We start from the raw sequence: 16,226 nt of genomic DNA, 5'->3' as shown, positions 1-16,226 counted from the left end.
CACGGCACTTCGGACTTCCGCTAGCTCCAAATCTTGGTGTGGACGGACGTTGACAACCCCCGATTGTCCGGATATCCGGGACAGGGCATCATTGGATGAATGTCTACTTAAGGGCGTCGAAAGTCTCCATGTTTTTTGACATGCGTGCATTTCTTACGCGCGGCTAGCCTTCGGTTTCTCATCATGACCTGGTTCCGAATGATGATGGCGGGTGCGTTGACCATCATGACAACAGTGCGGTGCTAGTATTGTTCTCTAACCCCTCCTCACCTCTCATGGGACATGATATTGTTCTTTACTTGCGATATTGTCTCCCCACGCCACACGCGGGAGAATGGTGCAAGTTCCGACATTCTGCGACCTCGGTCGATTTGCGCAGAGGGTGGTGGAGTCTTTTTTTTTCCTTCAGCTGGACTAAGAATAAAAGGGCAGCTGTCTTCCTCCAGAGGTTCGTTTTATAACAACAACAACAACAACAACAACAGCAAACACTCTTTTACAGGGATAACAACAACAAGATCAATTCTATAAATCATGGATGCTCAAGAGTTTCGACAGGTGGCCAAGGCGGCCATCGATGAGAGTGAGTAAAAACTCCCATGTCATGATGCTTTTGAAAGTTGCCCCTCCCCCCGCACTCGGAATTCGGAACTTTTTTCCACGGACATCTCAACTTCACAAAGAAGATCATATTCACTGACATTAAAAGTCGTCGACTGGGATGAAAATGTCGCCTCTCATCGCGTCGTCTCCGACGTGAAGCCCGGATACCTCCGGCCTCTTCTCCCCTCTGCGCCGCCTCAGGATCCTGAGCCGTGGTCCGATATCCATCACGACATCGAGACCAAGATATTTCCCGGCATCACTCACTGGGCCAGTCCTCGCTTCATGGCCTTTTTTCCCTGCTCTAGCAGTTACCCGGCCGCTCTCGCTGAGCTCTACTCCAATGCCTTCAATGGCGCCCATTTCAACTGGATCTGTAGTCCGGCTGTTACTGAACTTGAGACTGTTGTCATGGATTGGCTCGCTCAGGCTCTTGGCCTTCCCGAGTGTTTCTTGAGTGGAGGATCTACCCATGGCGGAGGCGTCATCCACGGAAGCGCCAGTGAGGCTATCCTCACAAACATGGTGGCCGCCCGTGAAAAGTACCTCGCCGCTGTTACTGCTCACCTCCCTGACGACACGGACGAGAAGGAGGAGGCTCTGTGGGAGTTCAGGAGCAAGCTTGTTGCTGTTGGAAGCTCGGGTACTCACTCGAGCACCAAGAAGGCTGCTCAGATTCTCGGCGTCCGCTTCGCTACTGTTCCCGTCTTTGAGGAAGATGGCTTCTCCATGACCCGCGTCGCTCTCGAGACTACCATTTCTGACCTCCGCGCTCTGGGCCTGCATCCCTTCTACATCACCACAACCCTTGGCTCTACCGATGTATGCGCCGTCGACGACTTTGAGGCTGTCGTCGAGGCTCTCAAGCCCACCTTTGACACCCCCAACGAGATCTGGGTCCACGTCGACGCCGCCTACGCAGGAACCGCCCTCCTCCTCGATGAGAACAAGCACCTCGCCAAGACCTTCTCATCCTTCCACTCATTCAGCTTCAACCCGCACAAGTGGATGCTCACCACCTTTGACTGCTCCGCCGTCTGGGTCCGCCGCCGCGCCTGGTTCATCCAGGCCCTGAGCATCAAGCCGCCCTACCTGCGCAACCAGTTCAGCGACGACGAGCTCGTCACTGACTACCGTGACTGGCAGATCCCCCTTGGTCGTCGATTCCGCTCCCTCAAGCTGTGGTTTGTGCTCCGAAGTTTTGGCGTCAAGGGGCTTCAGGCTCATGTTCGTCATGGCATCGAGCTGGGAGAATCTCTGCAGGCCAAGATCGAGTCTCGACCTGATCTCTTTACTGTCTTCACAAAGGCACGGTTTGGACTGGTCACCCTTCGTGTCAACGGCTCTACTGAAGAGGAGATCAACGAGCGCACCGAGGCCGTATACGAGAAAATCAACGCGGACGGCGAGTTCTTCCTCACAGCGACAGTCATCAACCGCAAGTTCGCCATCCGCGTGTGCACAGGCGTGGCAAAGGTTGAAGAGGAGCACGTCCAGCGGGTGTTTGAGGTTCTGGTCGAGCAGGCAGAAAGCCGGGTGCTTAAGAAGCCCGTGACCAACGGAACGGCGGATGTCCAGATTGTCAACAAGACCGAGACTCCTCTGGTCAATGGGGCCAAGGCTCAGGCGACCAAGGCGTAGATGGGTGTTGGAGTTTGGTGGTATATATATCCCGGGATGAGGTGGATAAGATGGCGAACACAAAACTGTCTTTCTGTCCTTGTGCTTGCTTCTTTATTGCTGTCACAATAGTAACTTGACAATACATTCCTTGCCAATACCTTCTGTTGCTGCGTAATTCATTGTACCCATTCAATCATGAAATTCATCGAGAGAACCTCCTCCCTCCCCCATAATCATAATAATCATCCTCACTCCCACGCCTACTCGTCGACCTATACCTCCTCCTCCCCCGCTCATCATCCCAATCATCCCTCTCACGCCCATCATGCTTCTTTTTATATCTGTTGAAATCGTAGTTGAAAAGCGTCAGAGCGCCTAGCAGGGCGAGTACGATGCCCGGCGTCCAGTCGAAGCCGCATTCTTTTTGTTGGATTGGACGTTGGCGGTGGGGAGGTGGTTGTTGTCGTGAAGAGTGGTGGCGAGGGCTTCGGGGAGGTTCTGAGGCTGTGTCCCGTCTTCTTGCCATGAGGGGCGGTTTTGTAGATGTGGATTTGGTGGGTAATAGACCTGATATTGAGGATAAGAGATATCGTTGCGAGTGGTTGTGTAGTTGACAAGTTAAGCCAGCAGATATATGTATTCCGTATGTGTATGCATATCCTGATCAGACAGCGTCAATGCATGTCGTATTGTCTCTCATCTGCGACACAGAATCGGTCCTAGTCACCAGCCACGTTTCTGTTCAACTTTGATGCTTGCCTCTCACATATCAAGTAGGGTCCCAAGTCGTCATTATAAACTTCTCGCCGCCCCCGCAAACGAATAGGGCTGCTTCATGTCACTCAAGGCGATGCTTCTTGGCTTGAACCTCATCATCTCCAGTTGAATCCTTGGCTGTGCCTGTCACCAGTGACGGTTGGGCCATGGCTGACGCTAATTGGTGTGACGCCCCAAGGTCTAACTCGAAGCCTCATTCATGCTTTATGATGTCACCTTTGATCTTGGTCATTATTAGGATTTGTAACATCGTCATCCCGCATGCCAAGAGTCTCAGTTGCCTGTGACACAAGATCCACGAGACTTGCTTCCTTTTTCTAATGGGACACATATTGTAAGACGTCAACTCGTTTGTATTCAACGTCAATCTAATGGCATATCTATAACAGAGGGTGTCTATGCTTGCTCTTGTACTTTGATCTTTAACAGCTCAAGTAAACGCAATCAAATACTCGCTCGTCTAGGTGCCATAGTCCGTCTCAATGCCTTCTTGGCTTCCGTTTCTTCTACCAATGGCAAAACTCCTTGATCCCTCATCTTCTGCAAAAACTCTTGTCCATACTTGTATCCCAGTGAAGACAGTTCGTCAAATTTGTGGAAGTCAAGGGTCCCGTAGTCATCGATCGGTGGTCGCATGTAGATGCATCCTGCCATCGCCTTGGCTCGCTCCAGGGCATCCACGCTTGAGACATACGCCAGCCGCGCCTGGATCTCTGCCAAGGTTGGAGGGTTAGGATGTGACGAGAATGGATTCCATCGGTTGACGAATGCCCACGCTCCAGAGAGGGAGTCTCCATACGTCTGTGGCGTGTCATCATCCAGCGCTCCAACATCGATGGCAAAGATAATGTCCACTCCTAGACCCTTCATGTGTGAAACAGTCAAGTTGTCAACATAACCACCATCGAGCAGCATGCTGCCTTCATCACACAACGGGGGAAGCAAGCCCGCCAGAGACATGGACGCTCGGATATACCTCCATGCGTATCCGCTTGTGTGGAACTCGGCCCTGCTCTTGCTGATGTTGGTCGTGTTGCAGTAGTATTCAAGCCAAAAGTCTTCAATCTGTGTGTCGCCAAATGCCTTGAAGATACCACGGTTGAACTCGTGCCCTGTCGTGTAAGATGCCGATGGATAGGTAAGATCCAAAGCAAACCGCCAGAGACTGGCCATGCGCCCAGCAAACTTCTTGGCAAATCCAAACATAGGCACCACGTCTGCATGTCGCGCATACAGGGCTCCGACAAAGGCGCCGATTGAAGTACCGCCAACCAAGTCGATAGGAATACCGGCTTCTTCCATGGCTCTGATGATGCCAATCTGTGTGATTCCTCGTGCGCCGCCTCCGCCAAGCACAAGTCCAATAGACTTGCCGCAGAGTCGCCGAGCCAATCGATGAAAGTCGCCCTTGAAGGTCGTGTCCGGGGAGTAGTATGGTGTATGATGCACCTTTCTAGATGTGTACTTTTGAATTTCCGCCTGCAACACCTGGACACGTTCCTTGAGTGCCTGGCCCAGCCTCTTGGAAGGAGGATGCACAGGCATCTCATTTGTCCTGAAGGCCATCTGGATGTGGTAGTGACCGCCATTGATCCACATACGGTTTTGAAGCCACGACCGGGTCAGGCCAGGCCGTGAGTATCGCTCGGCGTGCAGCAATACTAGCAATTTTCGGGCCGTAGACTTCATTCCAAGCATGAAACGCTCATACTCGCCAATGGCTGGGGAACCCTCAGCAAGTCCAACAAGCAAGATGCTGTCAGCTTGAGTGATGCAAGTCTGCGTCCATGGCGAATTGACATTGGTATCTAGGAGACCGACATGTTAGTGAAAGCCTCGACAAGCATTGCAAGAAATGTTGTGCAGAATAACATATTCAGGAAAAAATTAGAGTATAAATGACCAGCATCGGCTTTGCCTCTGGGATGTGAAATTTCTCATCATAACATGTGAAAGGAAAAGAGAACGGTTAGAGCTTACCTGCGACATAGACAACCAGACCGTACTTCTCTTCCAGGTCTGCAAGATACTGGGATAGCTTCAGCTTGCCCATCTTGTTGAAGGCATGCTTGCCCAGGTGGTTGAGAATAGCGGCATAGTTTAGAGATGTGGCTCCATTTGCAGGACCAACCTGTGCGAGGGCATTCATCAGGCGGTTCCCGAACTCGACAACTGGCACGCCCGCTGTCACCGGGAGAATAGCGACTGTGCGAAGGTTCATCGTCGATTTCCGCATGAACGTGTTCGGCCCAGCACCAGCATCCTTGTTGGAGAACTTGGCTGTGTCATTCATCACTGCCCTCATCCGGGACGCAATGATCTTGGAGATCTTGATAGTGATGTTTGGGTGCTCCTGCGCCAGGCTGTTGAACAGGGTTCGGGGGAATTTCACCAGCTCCGTGTCTCGGATGGCGTGCAAAGTCCCAGGACGAGCAGTTTCCGTGAGCACCTCAAGCTCGCCAACACTATCTCCCTGTCCAAACTCAGCCAAGGCATTCACTCCGCCGCCCTTTCGGTCTTGCACAAGACGAAGGCGGCCATTGAGGGCAATGTAAATGGCCTCACTTTCGTCTCCTTCGTGGAAGAGGACTTGTCCCGCATTGACTTGAACCCATTCCAGAGCAAAGTCAATGTGCAGGATGAGACGGGGCAGGATGTTTGTCAGTCTCTTGGCCATCGTCAGAAGAACGATTGGATATCGGTCCACGATTCGCTCCAGAGAGGCACGGGGAAGGAACCCAACATACACATCCGTCTTCGCAACGACATCAATGAAGGACCTGTATGAGGACACGCTTCCGATGTAGCCAGCCAGGCCACCGGGCTTGACGAGAGCAACGCTTCGACGGTGCTTTGCTGGAGTTTGACTCTGGCTTTCAACCCGTTCTCGTGCAGCCTCCGTTTTTGCCAGATTAGGGAACGATCCCATCTCAGATGGATCTGGCGAGGAAGGGTCCGGCTGGAGTGAACCGATCCCGTTGGACTGCAAAATGTTGTGCGGGTCGTCATCACTCGTTGTGCCAATGTCCAAGAAGCCATCAACAACATAGTAAAGGCCCGGATTTCTCTCCCCTTGCTCCACGAGAACGGAGCCCTTGGGGAAGAAGACAATCTCAACCTCGTCTCTCATGTCGTGAGCCAGGACTTGAGCGTTGACTGGCGTATGAAGAGCCATCCCGCTGGATGTCACAGACTCGGTTTCCCCGTCCGCAGAACCATCATAAGGGCCCATGAATCCAAAGGCATTGTTGTGAGAGTACAGGTTCTTTGATCGGCGTTGGTCCAGCGAGACAAGCCTGGGAGAACCTTCCATTGATTCCGGTTCCCGAGATGCACTTGCGTTCGAGTCCAAGCCAAGCGACTTGAACATACACTCTAGAATAGAAGCTCGGAAGAGGTTGTCCTCGTCAACCGACTCTCGCGGATCAATAGCCATGCGAGCATGCCTTCTCGAGTCGAACGGGTCATTGAAAAATCGGTCATCCAAGGGATTGGTTCCTTGTCGTCTCATCGACGCTCCCGAAACCGATCGCTGATCAGGAGGGAAGCGACCACCACCACGCGCGAGTTGAATATTCGCCAAAAGGTCACCAGGACTCGGGGTATGTGGTGAAGCCCGTTCACGAAGCGGTGCAATGTTGCTGGCAATGACCGAAGCCGGGCGTTGCTTGGTCATCGACTGCAGTACAGCCTCCTTTCGAAGGGTCGTGCTAGACCTTCGTCGGCGAGTTGCAGCAGAATTATGTAGAGCGATGCCCTTGGTCTCCTCTCCCTCTCCTGTGCGCTCCCGTTCGCGATTGAATTTTTCCTTCAACCGTTCCAAAGCATCACCCCGCAAGATGTTGGGGAGCTGACACATTGTGTATTTGATCATGCTCTTCTCCGTCTGCAGCACTTCACTGGTGAGACCCAGGTAGTTGAAGGCTTGGGAGAGAGTGACTCTCTGGAATCTCGAGAGGATGACATGGACAATGTGTGAAGTGGCCTTCGGGTAGATCTTGATAAGCCTCCGAAAAGCGCTTGCAGGAATAATCGCGATGGTTGTGTCCACGGTAGCACGAGCGATGATGTCTGGGTGGGCCGAGCTCGAGGTCGCCCTAGTAGGCATAGGGGGTCTTCCAGGAGGAGGAGGAGGAGGAGTAGATCCGTCCAGAGACATGGGCGGGATTCTGGCGTTGACAATGTTGTCCAGGTTGGGAGTTCCGCGCCCACTATGTTTCTTTGCCTCGGAATCCATGTCATCCTCCTGAGGGGAGCTCGGTATGGAGATGTGCGCATCTGATGGAACACGAGACACGTTCTCTTTCGGGAAGCTTGGGTGTCTCAGCCCACTGCTCTTTGTAGGATGCACGTCGTCGTCGTCATCGTTTGGACGTAGTCGAACATCCTCTGTGAACAAAGACATGATAGAGAAGAGCGATGACATTGGGGCGCCATTGCGAACTTCTGTCAGAAGTTGGTAGGTCTGCTGACCAGGAGGGACATCATCTTCATCGGAAGAGTCTAGGTCAAGACGTCCTCTAGACGCGGCAGCTGCACGAGGACTTCGACCCGACTTGACAAAAATCTCAACCAGACCGTCGACGACGATGCAGAAGCCCTTCTCCTCTTCCAGGTTGATGGTTTCGCCAGCAATGAGTTTCCTCGTTTGCATGCTCCTAGTCAACTCGTGGAAGACTGGTCGCTCAAGGTAGCCAAAGATCTTGATGGCACTCAAGAACTCGTCCAAGTAATTGGCCAGACCCGACTTGGTGCCACCTTCGTGGGTATCCGGAAATAGGTCGATCTCTGGCTCCTTGCGTTGCGGCTCGGGAGGCAGACGCGAGTACATATTGAGGATGCGATACCTGACGACCCAGCTCACCGCCGAGACGAGGCCCGCCATGATGAACATGCTGTTGGGATTAGCGACGTGCATCGTGAAGCGCGTAGTGCAACATACAGCGTGGTCGCATTCATGGTGACTGTCCAGCTTGTAGAGAACAAGTGGTACAGGAAGGAAGGAAAATTAATCGTTGCGATCCGGATCACCCAGTAGAGGATGGTCGAGACGATGTGGAAGATGGACCAGATCAGCCATCCAAAGAGGCCTAGCCAACTGTAGGACTCATGGGCGGCTGCGGCGGGCATAGCGCTCATGGCAGAGGGTGCTGAGCTGCTGAGGGCGTTGGAGACGCTCTCCGAGACGAGGCCGGCCACGCGGGCGGCATTTGACGGATCAGATGCCATGGCTGAAGATGAGTCTGCTGCGCATCATAGCGTAGCATCCTGGAGAGAACCGCGTAGGCGGAGGGGAGGGGCGGGAGAGGAGGGAGGGAGGGAGGGAGGGAGATTGGAGAGGCGAAGAGGTTTTATTATGAACAAGGGAAAAATCAGTGGCTGTTGTCTCAAAGCGCAGCTTTTTAGCTTGTGATTCCAGTGGAGCGGAGTGCGGAGCTCCAGGGGGAGCTCGAGGGCCGAGGTTTGGCCGGCCACCCCACTGGCCACTGAATTTGCCCATGTGCCGCCTGGAGGGGCTGCTGTCTGCCGCTGCCGTCATTCTTGATTCTTTTTTAGCTGGGTCGCGATACTACACCACGTTTTCTTGAAGATCGAGTTGTTTGAGTTGGACTAGCTGATACAGGCGGTGATAGTCTGTTTGCTTGTTCAGCTTATCCTTTTTCCGTGCTGGCGTCTCGCTTGACCATGTGCTCTTGATCCCGACATCCCCGCGACAACTTTCCAGATGCCCTTTGCGCAACTCGTCCTCGGCAGCCCCGGCTCTGGAAAGAGTACCTACTGCGATGGCAGTGAGTTGGACCTCATGTCAAGTCTCTGTATATCGTGCTAATCGATACAAGTGCACCAGTTCCTTGGCGCCATCGGGCGTGCGTGCTCCGTTGTGAACCTCGATCCGGCCAACGACCATACCAACTACCCTGCGGCGCTCGATATTCGCAACCTGATTAAGCTCGAAGAGATTATGCAGGATGATAAACTAGGACCTAACGGCGGTATCTTGTATGCTCTGGAGGAGCTGGAACATAATTTTGAGTGGCTAGAAGAAGGACTGAAGGAGTTGGGCGAGGACTATATTCTATTCGACTGCCCGGGACAGGTGGAACTGTATACGCACCACAACTCGTTGCGCAACATCTTTTACAAGCTCCAGAAGATTGGCTTCAGAGTTGGTTTCCCTTGCTCCTCTTGAACGTCTCCAGCTAACATCTTATAGCTTGTTTCCGTCCACCTCTCCGATTCCTTCTGCCTGACGCAACCCTCGTTGTACGTCTCCAACGTCCTCCTCTCCTTGCGAGCCATGATCCAGATGGACATGCCACACGTCAACATCCTCTCCAAGATCGACAAAGTCTCCGAATACGAAGATTTACCCTTCAACCTCGATTACTACACCGACGTTGACGACCTAACATATTTGACACCCCATCTCGAGGCCGAATCCCCAGCGCTAAGAAGCGAAAAGTTTGGCAAGCTCAACGAGGCGATCGGGAATCTGATTGAGAGCTATGGCCTCGTGCGGTACGAAGTGCTGGCCGTCGAGAACAAGAAGAGCATGATGCATATTCTCCGAGTCATTGATCGTGCTGGTGGCTATGTCTTTGGCGGTGCTGAAGGTGCCAACGATACTGTCTGGGCGGTTGCGATGAGGAACGAAACGTCCATGCTGGAGGTGCAGGATATCCAGGAGCGCTGGATCGATCAAAAGGCGGAATATGACCGGATGGAGCGCGAGGCCGAAGAAGAGCAGGCTCGCATCCAGGAGGAACAGGCCATGGAGATTGAACAATCCATGCCACCACCTCAGCCAGGCACCTTTGACCCTGACTTTGGGGACATGTCGGTACCGGCAGACAGTGGGATCAAGGTAGTTAGGAAGAAATAAAGAAATGATACCCGTTCAACCATCCGCGTCGTCCATGGACTCATCGCCAGAGTCATCGGTGATGTCGAGGACCATTTCTTCTTGGCTCTCGAGCGCGCTGGTTAGGGAGCTCTTGGTGCCAGGTTCCTCCTTCGCCGCGAGGATGAGCTTCTTTGCTTGGCGAATGGCTTCTTCCTCAGCCTTGCGGATGGTTCCACTGACGCGTACGACACGAAAGATACATGGTCTGCCGTCCCTGACAGGTACATGATCCATAAAGGTCAAGGCGGACCAGAGCATTTGGTAGTGGGCTCTCGAGCATCTGAGGATAAAGGTAGATGTGGCCAGAGACAGATATTTCACTGTAGCACGTATGAGCATAACACGTCAATTTGGGCATCTAAAAGATCATATCTCACCCGAAATGTTGCCCAATGCTCCAGAGCCATAGTCGCCAAACAACGACGCGATCTCAGTTCTAATCCCCTTGAGCAGAGCCTGAGGCGTTAGTTTCTCAATGGTAGGCTGATGCCGCACCACAAGATCCGGTAGGTTGGGCTTCGCAGGATCAGGCGGGTAGATGATGTTGACAAGAAGATATCGTTCTTTTATGCGCACCATGGTGACTGAGGCGCGTCGAGCTGCGATGGAGTTGGATGTTGAAGACTGAGAATCTTTGAGATCCAATTCGTGCTAGGCTGGCTTCGGTGGTTGACCCACTTATCCCGGGCCAGTGGGGCCGCTCAGCCAGATTGGGGGAGCTTCCCCCGCCATCTATCTTGATCATGGTCAATCAACTCATCACTCACAACCTTTCATCTCAGGCATTTTTGAATATTTAAAGGTACATACGCATTGCTAAGAGGAAGCCATACTTGGATACTTTCACTGCCGTCACCATGGCTTCCGGTCCCCTAAAGGCCGCCCTCCTCATCGTCTCAACCACGGCGGCCCAGGATCCATCCACAGATGCTTCAGGCCCGATTCTCAGCCAAGTCTTGAAAGATGAGGGCGAGGGGAAATGGGAGGTTCACGAGACTGCAATAGTCACGGATGATATACGGGCGATTCAATCCCGGATAATGGCCTGGACGGACGGGCCAGACGCTGTTAACCTCGTCATCACTACGGGTGGGACGGGCTTTGCAACGGGGGATGGCACCCCAGAGGTGAGATTCTACATATTTGAAGAGAGTTTGTATGCTCATTCTTGGGATAGGCAGTTACGCCCTTGCTGCACAAGCAAGCTCCAGGTCTAGTCCACGGAATGCTGGCAGCATCTCTTGCCGTCACCCCTTGTAAGTTGAATGCACAATCTCATATTCCAATTCGAAACTGACCAAGCTTCAGTTGCAATGATGTCACGCCCGGTGGCTGGAGTCCGTAACCAAACCCTCATTATCACCTTGCCTGGCTCACCCAAGGGTGCCAGGGAGAATCTCCAGGCCGTCGTCAAGACTCTCCCCCATGCTTGCCTCCAGGCGTCAGGGGCCAACTCGAGAGCTCTCCATGCTGGGGGAGTTAAGAAACTAGAGTCAGACGCAGGTCTGGGAGGTGGAAAGCCCCAAACTGCTGCCAGCCACAGTCACGGATGCCATCATCACGGTCATGGCCATGGGCACGGTCATGGTCACGGAAACCTCGTCAGACACACAAAGCCAGAGTCTGCTCTGTCGAATGATCCTACCCTGGGCCCTTCACGTCGATACCGAGAATCTCCTTATCGCATGCTTCCAGTTGATGAAGCTCTCGAGGTCATCTCAAAGAATACCCCTGAGCCAGAGATAATCACGGCCCAGGTTGATCAGTCAGTCATCAACTCAGTCCTGGCCGAGGATGTGAGAGCAAAGGAGAATGTTCCCGGTTTCCGCGCCAGCATTGTGGATGGCTACGCCGTTGTTGCACCAAAAGATGGTCAACTCAAGGGTGTCTTCCCCGTCACAGCAGTATCTCATGCTGCTCCCGGAGGAGTCGGGGTTCTCAAGGAGGGTGAGCTCGCCAGAATCACCACTGGAGCACCTTTACCCCCTGGCGCCACCACAGTTGTCATGGTAGAAGATACGATCCTCAAGACAATGTCAGATGACGGAAAGGAGGAAAAAGAAGTCGAGATTCAGGTCGAAGGCGTCAAGGAGGGAGAAAACGTTCGCGAAGTCGGCAGCGACGTCAAAGAGGGCACTGTCATCCTCAACAAGGGCGAGACCATCAGCGGCGTCGGCGGTGAGATTGGTCTCCTTGCTTCTGTGGGGGTGTCAGAGGCCAAGGTCTATCGCCGACCTGTGGTGGGTGTCTTGTCCACTGGTGATGAGATTGTTGAGTACAACCGTCCAGGGGAGTTGAAGCTCGGCGAAGTCCGCGATACGAATCGCATAACTCTCATGTCCGCCGTCAAGGAATGGGGCTTCGATGTCATCGATCTTGGCATCGCTAGAGACAAGTCTGGTTCTTTGGAGCAGACGCTCCGAGATGGTCTCCGACGAGCAGACATGCTCATCACAACTGGCGGCGTCTCTATGGGAGAGCTCGATCTTCTCAAGCCCACGATTGAGCGTGCTCTTGGCGGCACGATTCATTTTGGACGTGTGGCCATGAAACCGGGAAAGCCAACGACATTTGCCACGGTTCCGGTCAAGGACAATGCAGGCCAGCGCGTGTCCAAGGTCATCTTCTCGCTCCCTGGCAACCCGGCCTCTGCTCTCGTCACTTTCCACCTTTTTGTGCTCCCATCTCTTCACAAGCTATCTGGCGTTTCACCAGTCGGTCTTCCAAAGGTCCCTGCCATCGCCTCCCATGACTTCCCGCTTGATCCTCGACCCGAGTATCACCGGGCAGTTGTGACGGTGGGTAAGGATGGCCTCCTCTCGGCCACCAGTACTGGCGGCCAGCGCAGCTCCAAGGTTGGTAGCTTGAGATCAGCCAACGCTCTGGTTTGTCTGCCCAGCGGAAAGGGAACGCTTGAAAAGGGATCAAAGGTGGATGTGCTACTGCTCAACTCCGTCCGCGGGGCGTAGAAAGCAACGTTTTGCGGTGACAAGCCGGTGAAAGTCAACTATCCAATGTCATGAGAACTTGTAATTGATCAGATCGAAGCATCTAAGGCATAATTGCCCGAACAAGGCCCTAATTTTGTATAACTTGAGAAATCCCACCTCGTGATGTACACTTCCGCCTCCAAGGGTACAGATACTGGTACAGCCAAAATACGTCCACCCGAGCCAATCTTCCAAACGCCAGACCAAATATTATTGGCGCAATGCATGCATGCGCTCCATCTCTTGCTGGAACACGCAAAATCGACTGCCGGCTGCGAGCGCCGCCGGACTTTGTCCATGTCTAGTTAGGTAGGGGAGAGGGTGTGTGTTTGTGTTTAGTTGCTCTTGCCGAACGGGTACGCCTTTCCGGAAACCAGGAGACCGATGATGAGGCCGAACAGGCCGAGCACTGAGCTGAAAATCTCGATGACCAGGATCTTGACGAAGCTGAAACTTGTTAGTAGGGGGCGGTATTTTGAAACTGGGTAACCTACAGCGAGGGGTCGGCAGCATCAGCAAGAGCAGCGCCGCTACCGTTGATACCAACGGCAACACCGCACACGAGGTTGCACATGCCAACTGTCAGGCCGGACCAGAACAGGGCATATCCGGTGTAGTATGAGTTGGCAGAGTAAAGCTCGGCGCCCGAGACGGCCTCGACCTTGGCGGAGAAGACGATGGCCATGATGACGCCGTAGATGGCGACGACTTCGCAAAAGATAATGGAGATCAAGTTCTTGGTTCGGATGCGCGGCGCCTTGACACCTCCGCCGAGAATCGATGAGCCGGTAATGAAGATGCCCCTGTAGCTTGTTAGAGCGACTGCTTCCTGGATCTGTGTTGATGATGATGAGGTACGCACCATGCGGCGCCGACGACAGACAGGCCGATGCAGAGACAGATACCCAGACTGGCCCAGGCATAAGGCGAAACGGACTCGAGGAACGCGCCGACATCGAAGGACTCGCCGCTACCGGTGAAGAGCATGTCTAGACACGGGCACCAATGGGTCAGCTTTCATCTTGATGGTATGGGTTATCCTATCCCTAGAGGGTCCGCGTACACGCTCCGACGACGGTCACAAAGGACCCAATGCCGCCCAATCCATAGTAGAGACTCATCGCGGCGGCTCTTTGCTGTTGTTTCGACGGATCCGATGATTTCGTTGGCGATGGCGGGCGTCGGCGGTCGGTGGCTTTTTCGAGCTTGAGCTCCTGTAAGAGGTACCTTGAGCTTGGGGATCCAGTCCGCGATGGCGATGCGTGTCCCAGCAGGCAGCTGGAATTAAACGGGACCGACGTCACATGATGCGAGGCTGACGGGCTTAGTCATGCGCCTGGCCCTCCCCTCTCGAGATATAGGCAGACGGAACCAAGCCTCATGAACCTCGCCCTTGAACAAACAACCGACAAATTTACCTTTTACGCCCACGACCGAATTCACGCTTCGAAAGACGATTATACAAGATGGCTACGGGCGCGCAATCATTCTACGAGCTGTACCGTCGAAGCAGGTACGGCGCCAAGTTGCTATGCGCTGCTTTGCGACAGCCAGACTAACTGCCTACAGCATCGGCCTCGCTCTGACCGACACGCTCGACGACCTCATCAGCGATGAGCGCATCAACCCGCAGCTCGCCATGAAGATTCTGGGCAACTTTGACCAGGCCATCACGGAAGCGCTCCAGAAGAACGTCAAGGCGCGACTCCAGTTCAAGGTGGGTTGGCGACAACAGCAGCGTTGCGGATCAAGACTAACGAGCGGCGCAGGGGAGCCTCGACACGTACCGATTCTGCGACGAAGTCTGGACATTCCTCATCAAGAACGTGACTTTCAAGATGGACACTGGAGGTCAAGCCGTCACCGCCAACAAGGTCAAGATTGTTAGTTGCAACGCCAAGAAGCCTGAGGGTACATGACCGGAGACAAGGCGCGACGGAACGATGAAGACACACCCACACACCGGCTATAGATTGGGAAAAAGACACACCTGCCGAGGATTGTTTTGTTTGCATTGGGCGGCGTCCGGGAAAGGCGGTTATCATTACTCTTTTTATTACACAGAGATACAGGATATGAGGGTGTGGTTCAAGCTAGGGAACCCTTTCTAAAGTGACGACGAACCTCTGTTTATTTGGGCAAAGGGACTAAGATGGAATCTGGAGACTTTGCACGGCTTGTATTGAAAAAATTGAAAACCCATGCTTTGATTTTTTTACTCCTTTTTTGCTTGTGACATGACGCAACTGTTGACTTTCCCCAGATTCTGGTTCATGATGAGGCTGGCACCGTCAAGCGCCAAACCCGACCGCTCAACCGGGGGCGCAGCCACAGCGGTCTCCCCCACTAAATCCACAGGGGGTTCTCCTCTATCCCTCTCTGTCAAGGGCGCCTATTAGAAGTCGAGCCTCATCAGGGGGGCTACCTATCCATCCTCACGCATCCGAAGCCTCCGACAGCTATTCACCATGCTCCGCAAACGCCAGAAACCTGCTGCTGAAGCCTCAGAGACGGCTTCTACAGAGAGTCCTGCAGGAGACGAGATGACTTCAGCGAGCGGGTGGATGTTCTTTGCTGTTGCGAGCGGTGCTTGTGCTGCTTTCAATGGCGTCTTTGCCAAGCTGTATGTGTAAACCTGGCTTATTCCACGTTGGTTTCGACATTGAGTTAGCCATTATGGACTGAGAAGACTATGCTGAGAAAACTCTAGGACAACCACGGAGCTTACCACGACCTTGTCCAACTGGATCGCTCAACTCCTTGGTCTCTCTTCTGTTGAGCACATTGTTGAATATGTTGTTCGAGCTGTAAGCTACCGTCTCCCTATCTTAATGAGCCTTTAAGCTGACACTCGTAGCTCTTCTTCGCCCTTAACCTCACCTTCAACGGCGTCGTGAGTCCTCTCTATAGCCTCATGAAACAAAACTAACGCACTATAGATGTGGACGCTCTTTACAAAGGCACTTGCCCGTGGCACATCTACCACGCAGGTCTCCATCATGAACACTTCGACCAACTTCATGGTCACAGCCCTTCTCGGCGCCCTCATCTTTTCAGAGGCCCTACCGCCTCTGTGGTGGGCTGGTGCTGCTCTGCTCGTCGCCGGCAATGTCATCGTGGGTAGAAAGGACGAGACCAAGGATGCTGCTGAGGGACCTGCGTATGCTCCTGTTCCAGAGGAGGAAGAGGATGCCAGGAAGAATGATGATGAGGATATCATCGACCTGGGCAGGCTATCTGATGAAAGGTCGCGATAGATAGCGCATTATTCACTCAATGACCGAGTTGGGTAACTGTAGGATTATGTATGCATAAGTCGTCGAGATGAC

The 16,226-nt window shown here is 53.3% G+C and overlaps 8 protein-coding genes across 8 annotated transcripts; 5 read left to right on the top strand and 3 right to left on the bottom strand.

The window, feature by feature from the left end:
* Positions 1-534: 534 nt before the first annotated feature.
* On the top strand, positions 535-2,244 carry NCS54_01275900 (Hypothetical protein; the record flags this gene model as incomplete). Its single annotated transcript, XM_053157982.1, has 2 exons — positions 535-583; positions 710-2,244. 2 exons carry the CDS (start codon positions 535-537, stop codon positions 2,242-2,244), a joined length of 1,584 nt encoding a protein of 527 aa, XP_053013957.1.
* A 1,203-nt stretch (positions 2,245-3,447) lies between these two features.
* NCS54_01275800 (Lysophospholipase NTE1) lies at positions 3,448-8,232 on the bottom strand (the record flags this gene model as incomplete). The annotated part of the gene is made up of 3 exons (XM_053157981.1): positions 3,448-4,811; positions 4,984-7,898; positions 7,946-8,232. The coding sequence occupies 3 exons, from the start codon at positions 8,230-8,232 to the stop codon at positions 3,448-3,450; spliced, it is 4,566 nt and encodes a 1,521-aa protein (XP_053013956.1).
* Positions 8,233-8,728: 496 nt separating this feature from the next.
* NCS54_01275700 (GPN-loop GTPase 2) lies at positions 8,729-9,886 on the top strand (the record flags this gene model as incomplete). Its single annotated transcript, XM_053157980.1, has 3 exons — positions 8,729-8,792; positions 8,844-9,169; positions 9,218-9,886. The coding sequence occupies 3 exons, from the start codon at positions 8,729-8,731 to the stop codon at positions 9,884-9,886; spliced, it is 1,059 nt and encodes a 352-aa protein (XP_053013955.1).
* Positions 9,887-9,901: 15 nt separating this feature from the next.
* Positions 9,902-10,498, bottom strand: NCS54_01275600 (Hypothetical protein; the record flags this gene model as incomplete). Its single annotated transcript, XM_053157979.1, has 2 exons — positions 10,285-10,498; positions 9,902-10,227 (listed from the first exon to the last, which is right to left on the bottom strand). The coding sequence occupies exons 1-2, from the start codon at positions 10,484-10,486 to the stop codon at positions 9,902-9,904; spliced, it is 528 nt and encodes a 175-aa protein (XP_053013954.1). The 5' UTR covers positions 10,487-10,498.
* A 266-nt stretch (positions 10,499-10,764) lies between these two features.
* On the top strand, positions 10,765-12,876 carry NCS54_01275500 (Hypothetical protein; the record flags this gene model as incomplete). Its single annotated transcript, XM_053157978.1, has 3 exons — positions 10,765-11,034; positions 11,085-11,163; positions 11,216-12,876. The coding sequence occupies 3 exons, from the start codon at positions 10,765-10,767 to the stop codon at positions 12,874-12,876; spliced, it is 2,010 nt and encodes a 669-aa protein (XP_053013953.1).
* Positions 12,877-13,232: 356 nt separating this feature from the next.
* Positions 13,233-14,141, bottom strand: NCS54_01275400 (Putative V-type proton ATPase 20 kDa proteolipid subunit; the record flags this gene model as incomplete). The annotated part of the gene is made up of 4 exons (XM_053157977.1): positions 13,961-14,141; positions 13,760-13,886; positions 13,392-13,700; positions 13,233-13,344 (listed from the first exon to the last, which is right to left on the bottom strand). Exons 1-4 carry the CDS (start codon positions 14,016-14,018, stop codon positions 13,233-13,235), a joined length of 606 nt encoding a protein of 201 aa, XP_053013952.1. The 5' UTR covers positions 14,019-14,141.
* Positions 14,142-14,306: 165 nt separating this feature from the next.
* Positions 14,307-14,816, top strand: NCS54_01275300 (Transcription initiation factor IIA subunit 2; the record flags this gene model as incomplete). Its single annotated transcript, XM_053157976.1, has 3 exons — positions 14,307-14,410; positions 14,467-14,614; positions 14,667-14,816. The coding sequence occupies exons 1-3, from the start codon at positions 14,364-14,366 to the stop codon at positions 14,814-14,816; spliced, it is 345 nt and encodes a 114-aa protein (XP_053013951.1). The 5' UTR covers positions 14,307-14,363.
* A 549-nt stretch (positions 14,817-15,365) lies between these two features.
* NCS54_01275200 (Hypothetical protein) lies at positions 15,366-16,154 on the top strand (the record flags this gene model as incomplete). The annotated part of the gene is made up of 4 exons (XM_053157975.1): positions 15,366-15,520; positions 15,608-15,704; positions 15,755-15,790; positions 15,837-16,154. 4 exons carry the CDS (start codon positions 15,366-15,368, stop codon positions 16,152-16,154), a joined length of 606 nt encoding a protein of 201 aa, XP_053013950.1.
* Positions 16,155-16,226: the final 72 nt, after the last annotated feature.

The sequence above is a fragment of the Fusarium falciforme genome, chromosome 10 (assembly GCF_026873545.1).
Source record: "Fusarium falciforme chromosome 10, complete sequence".
Classification (NCBI taxonomy): domain Eukaryota; kingdom Fungi; phylum Ascomycota; class Sordariomycetes; order Hypocreales; family Nectriaceae; genus Fusarium; species Fusarium falciforme.
This window is presented reverse-complemented; position numbering and strand designations above follow the sequence as displayed.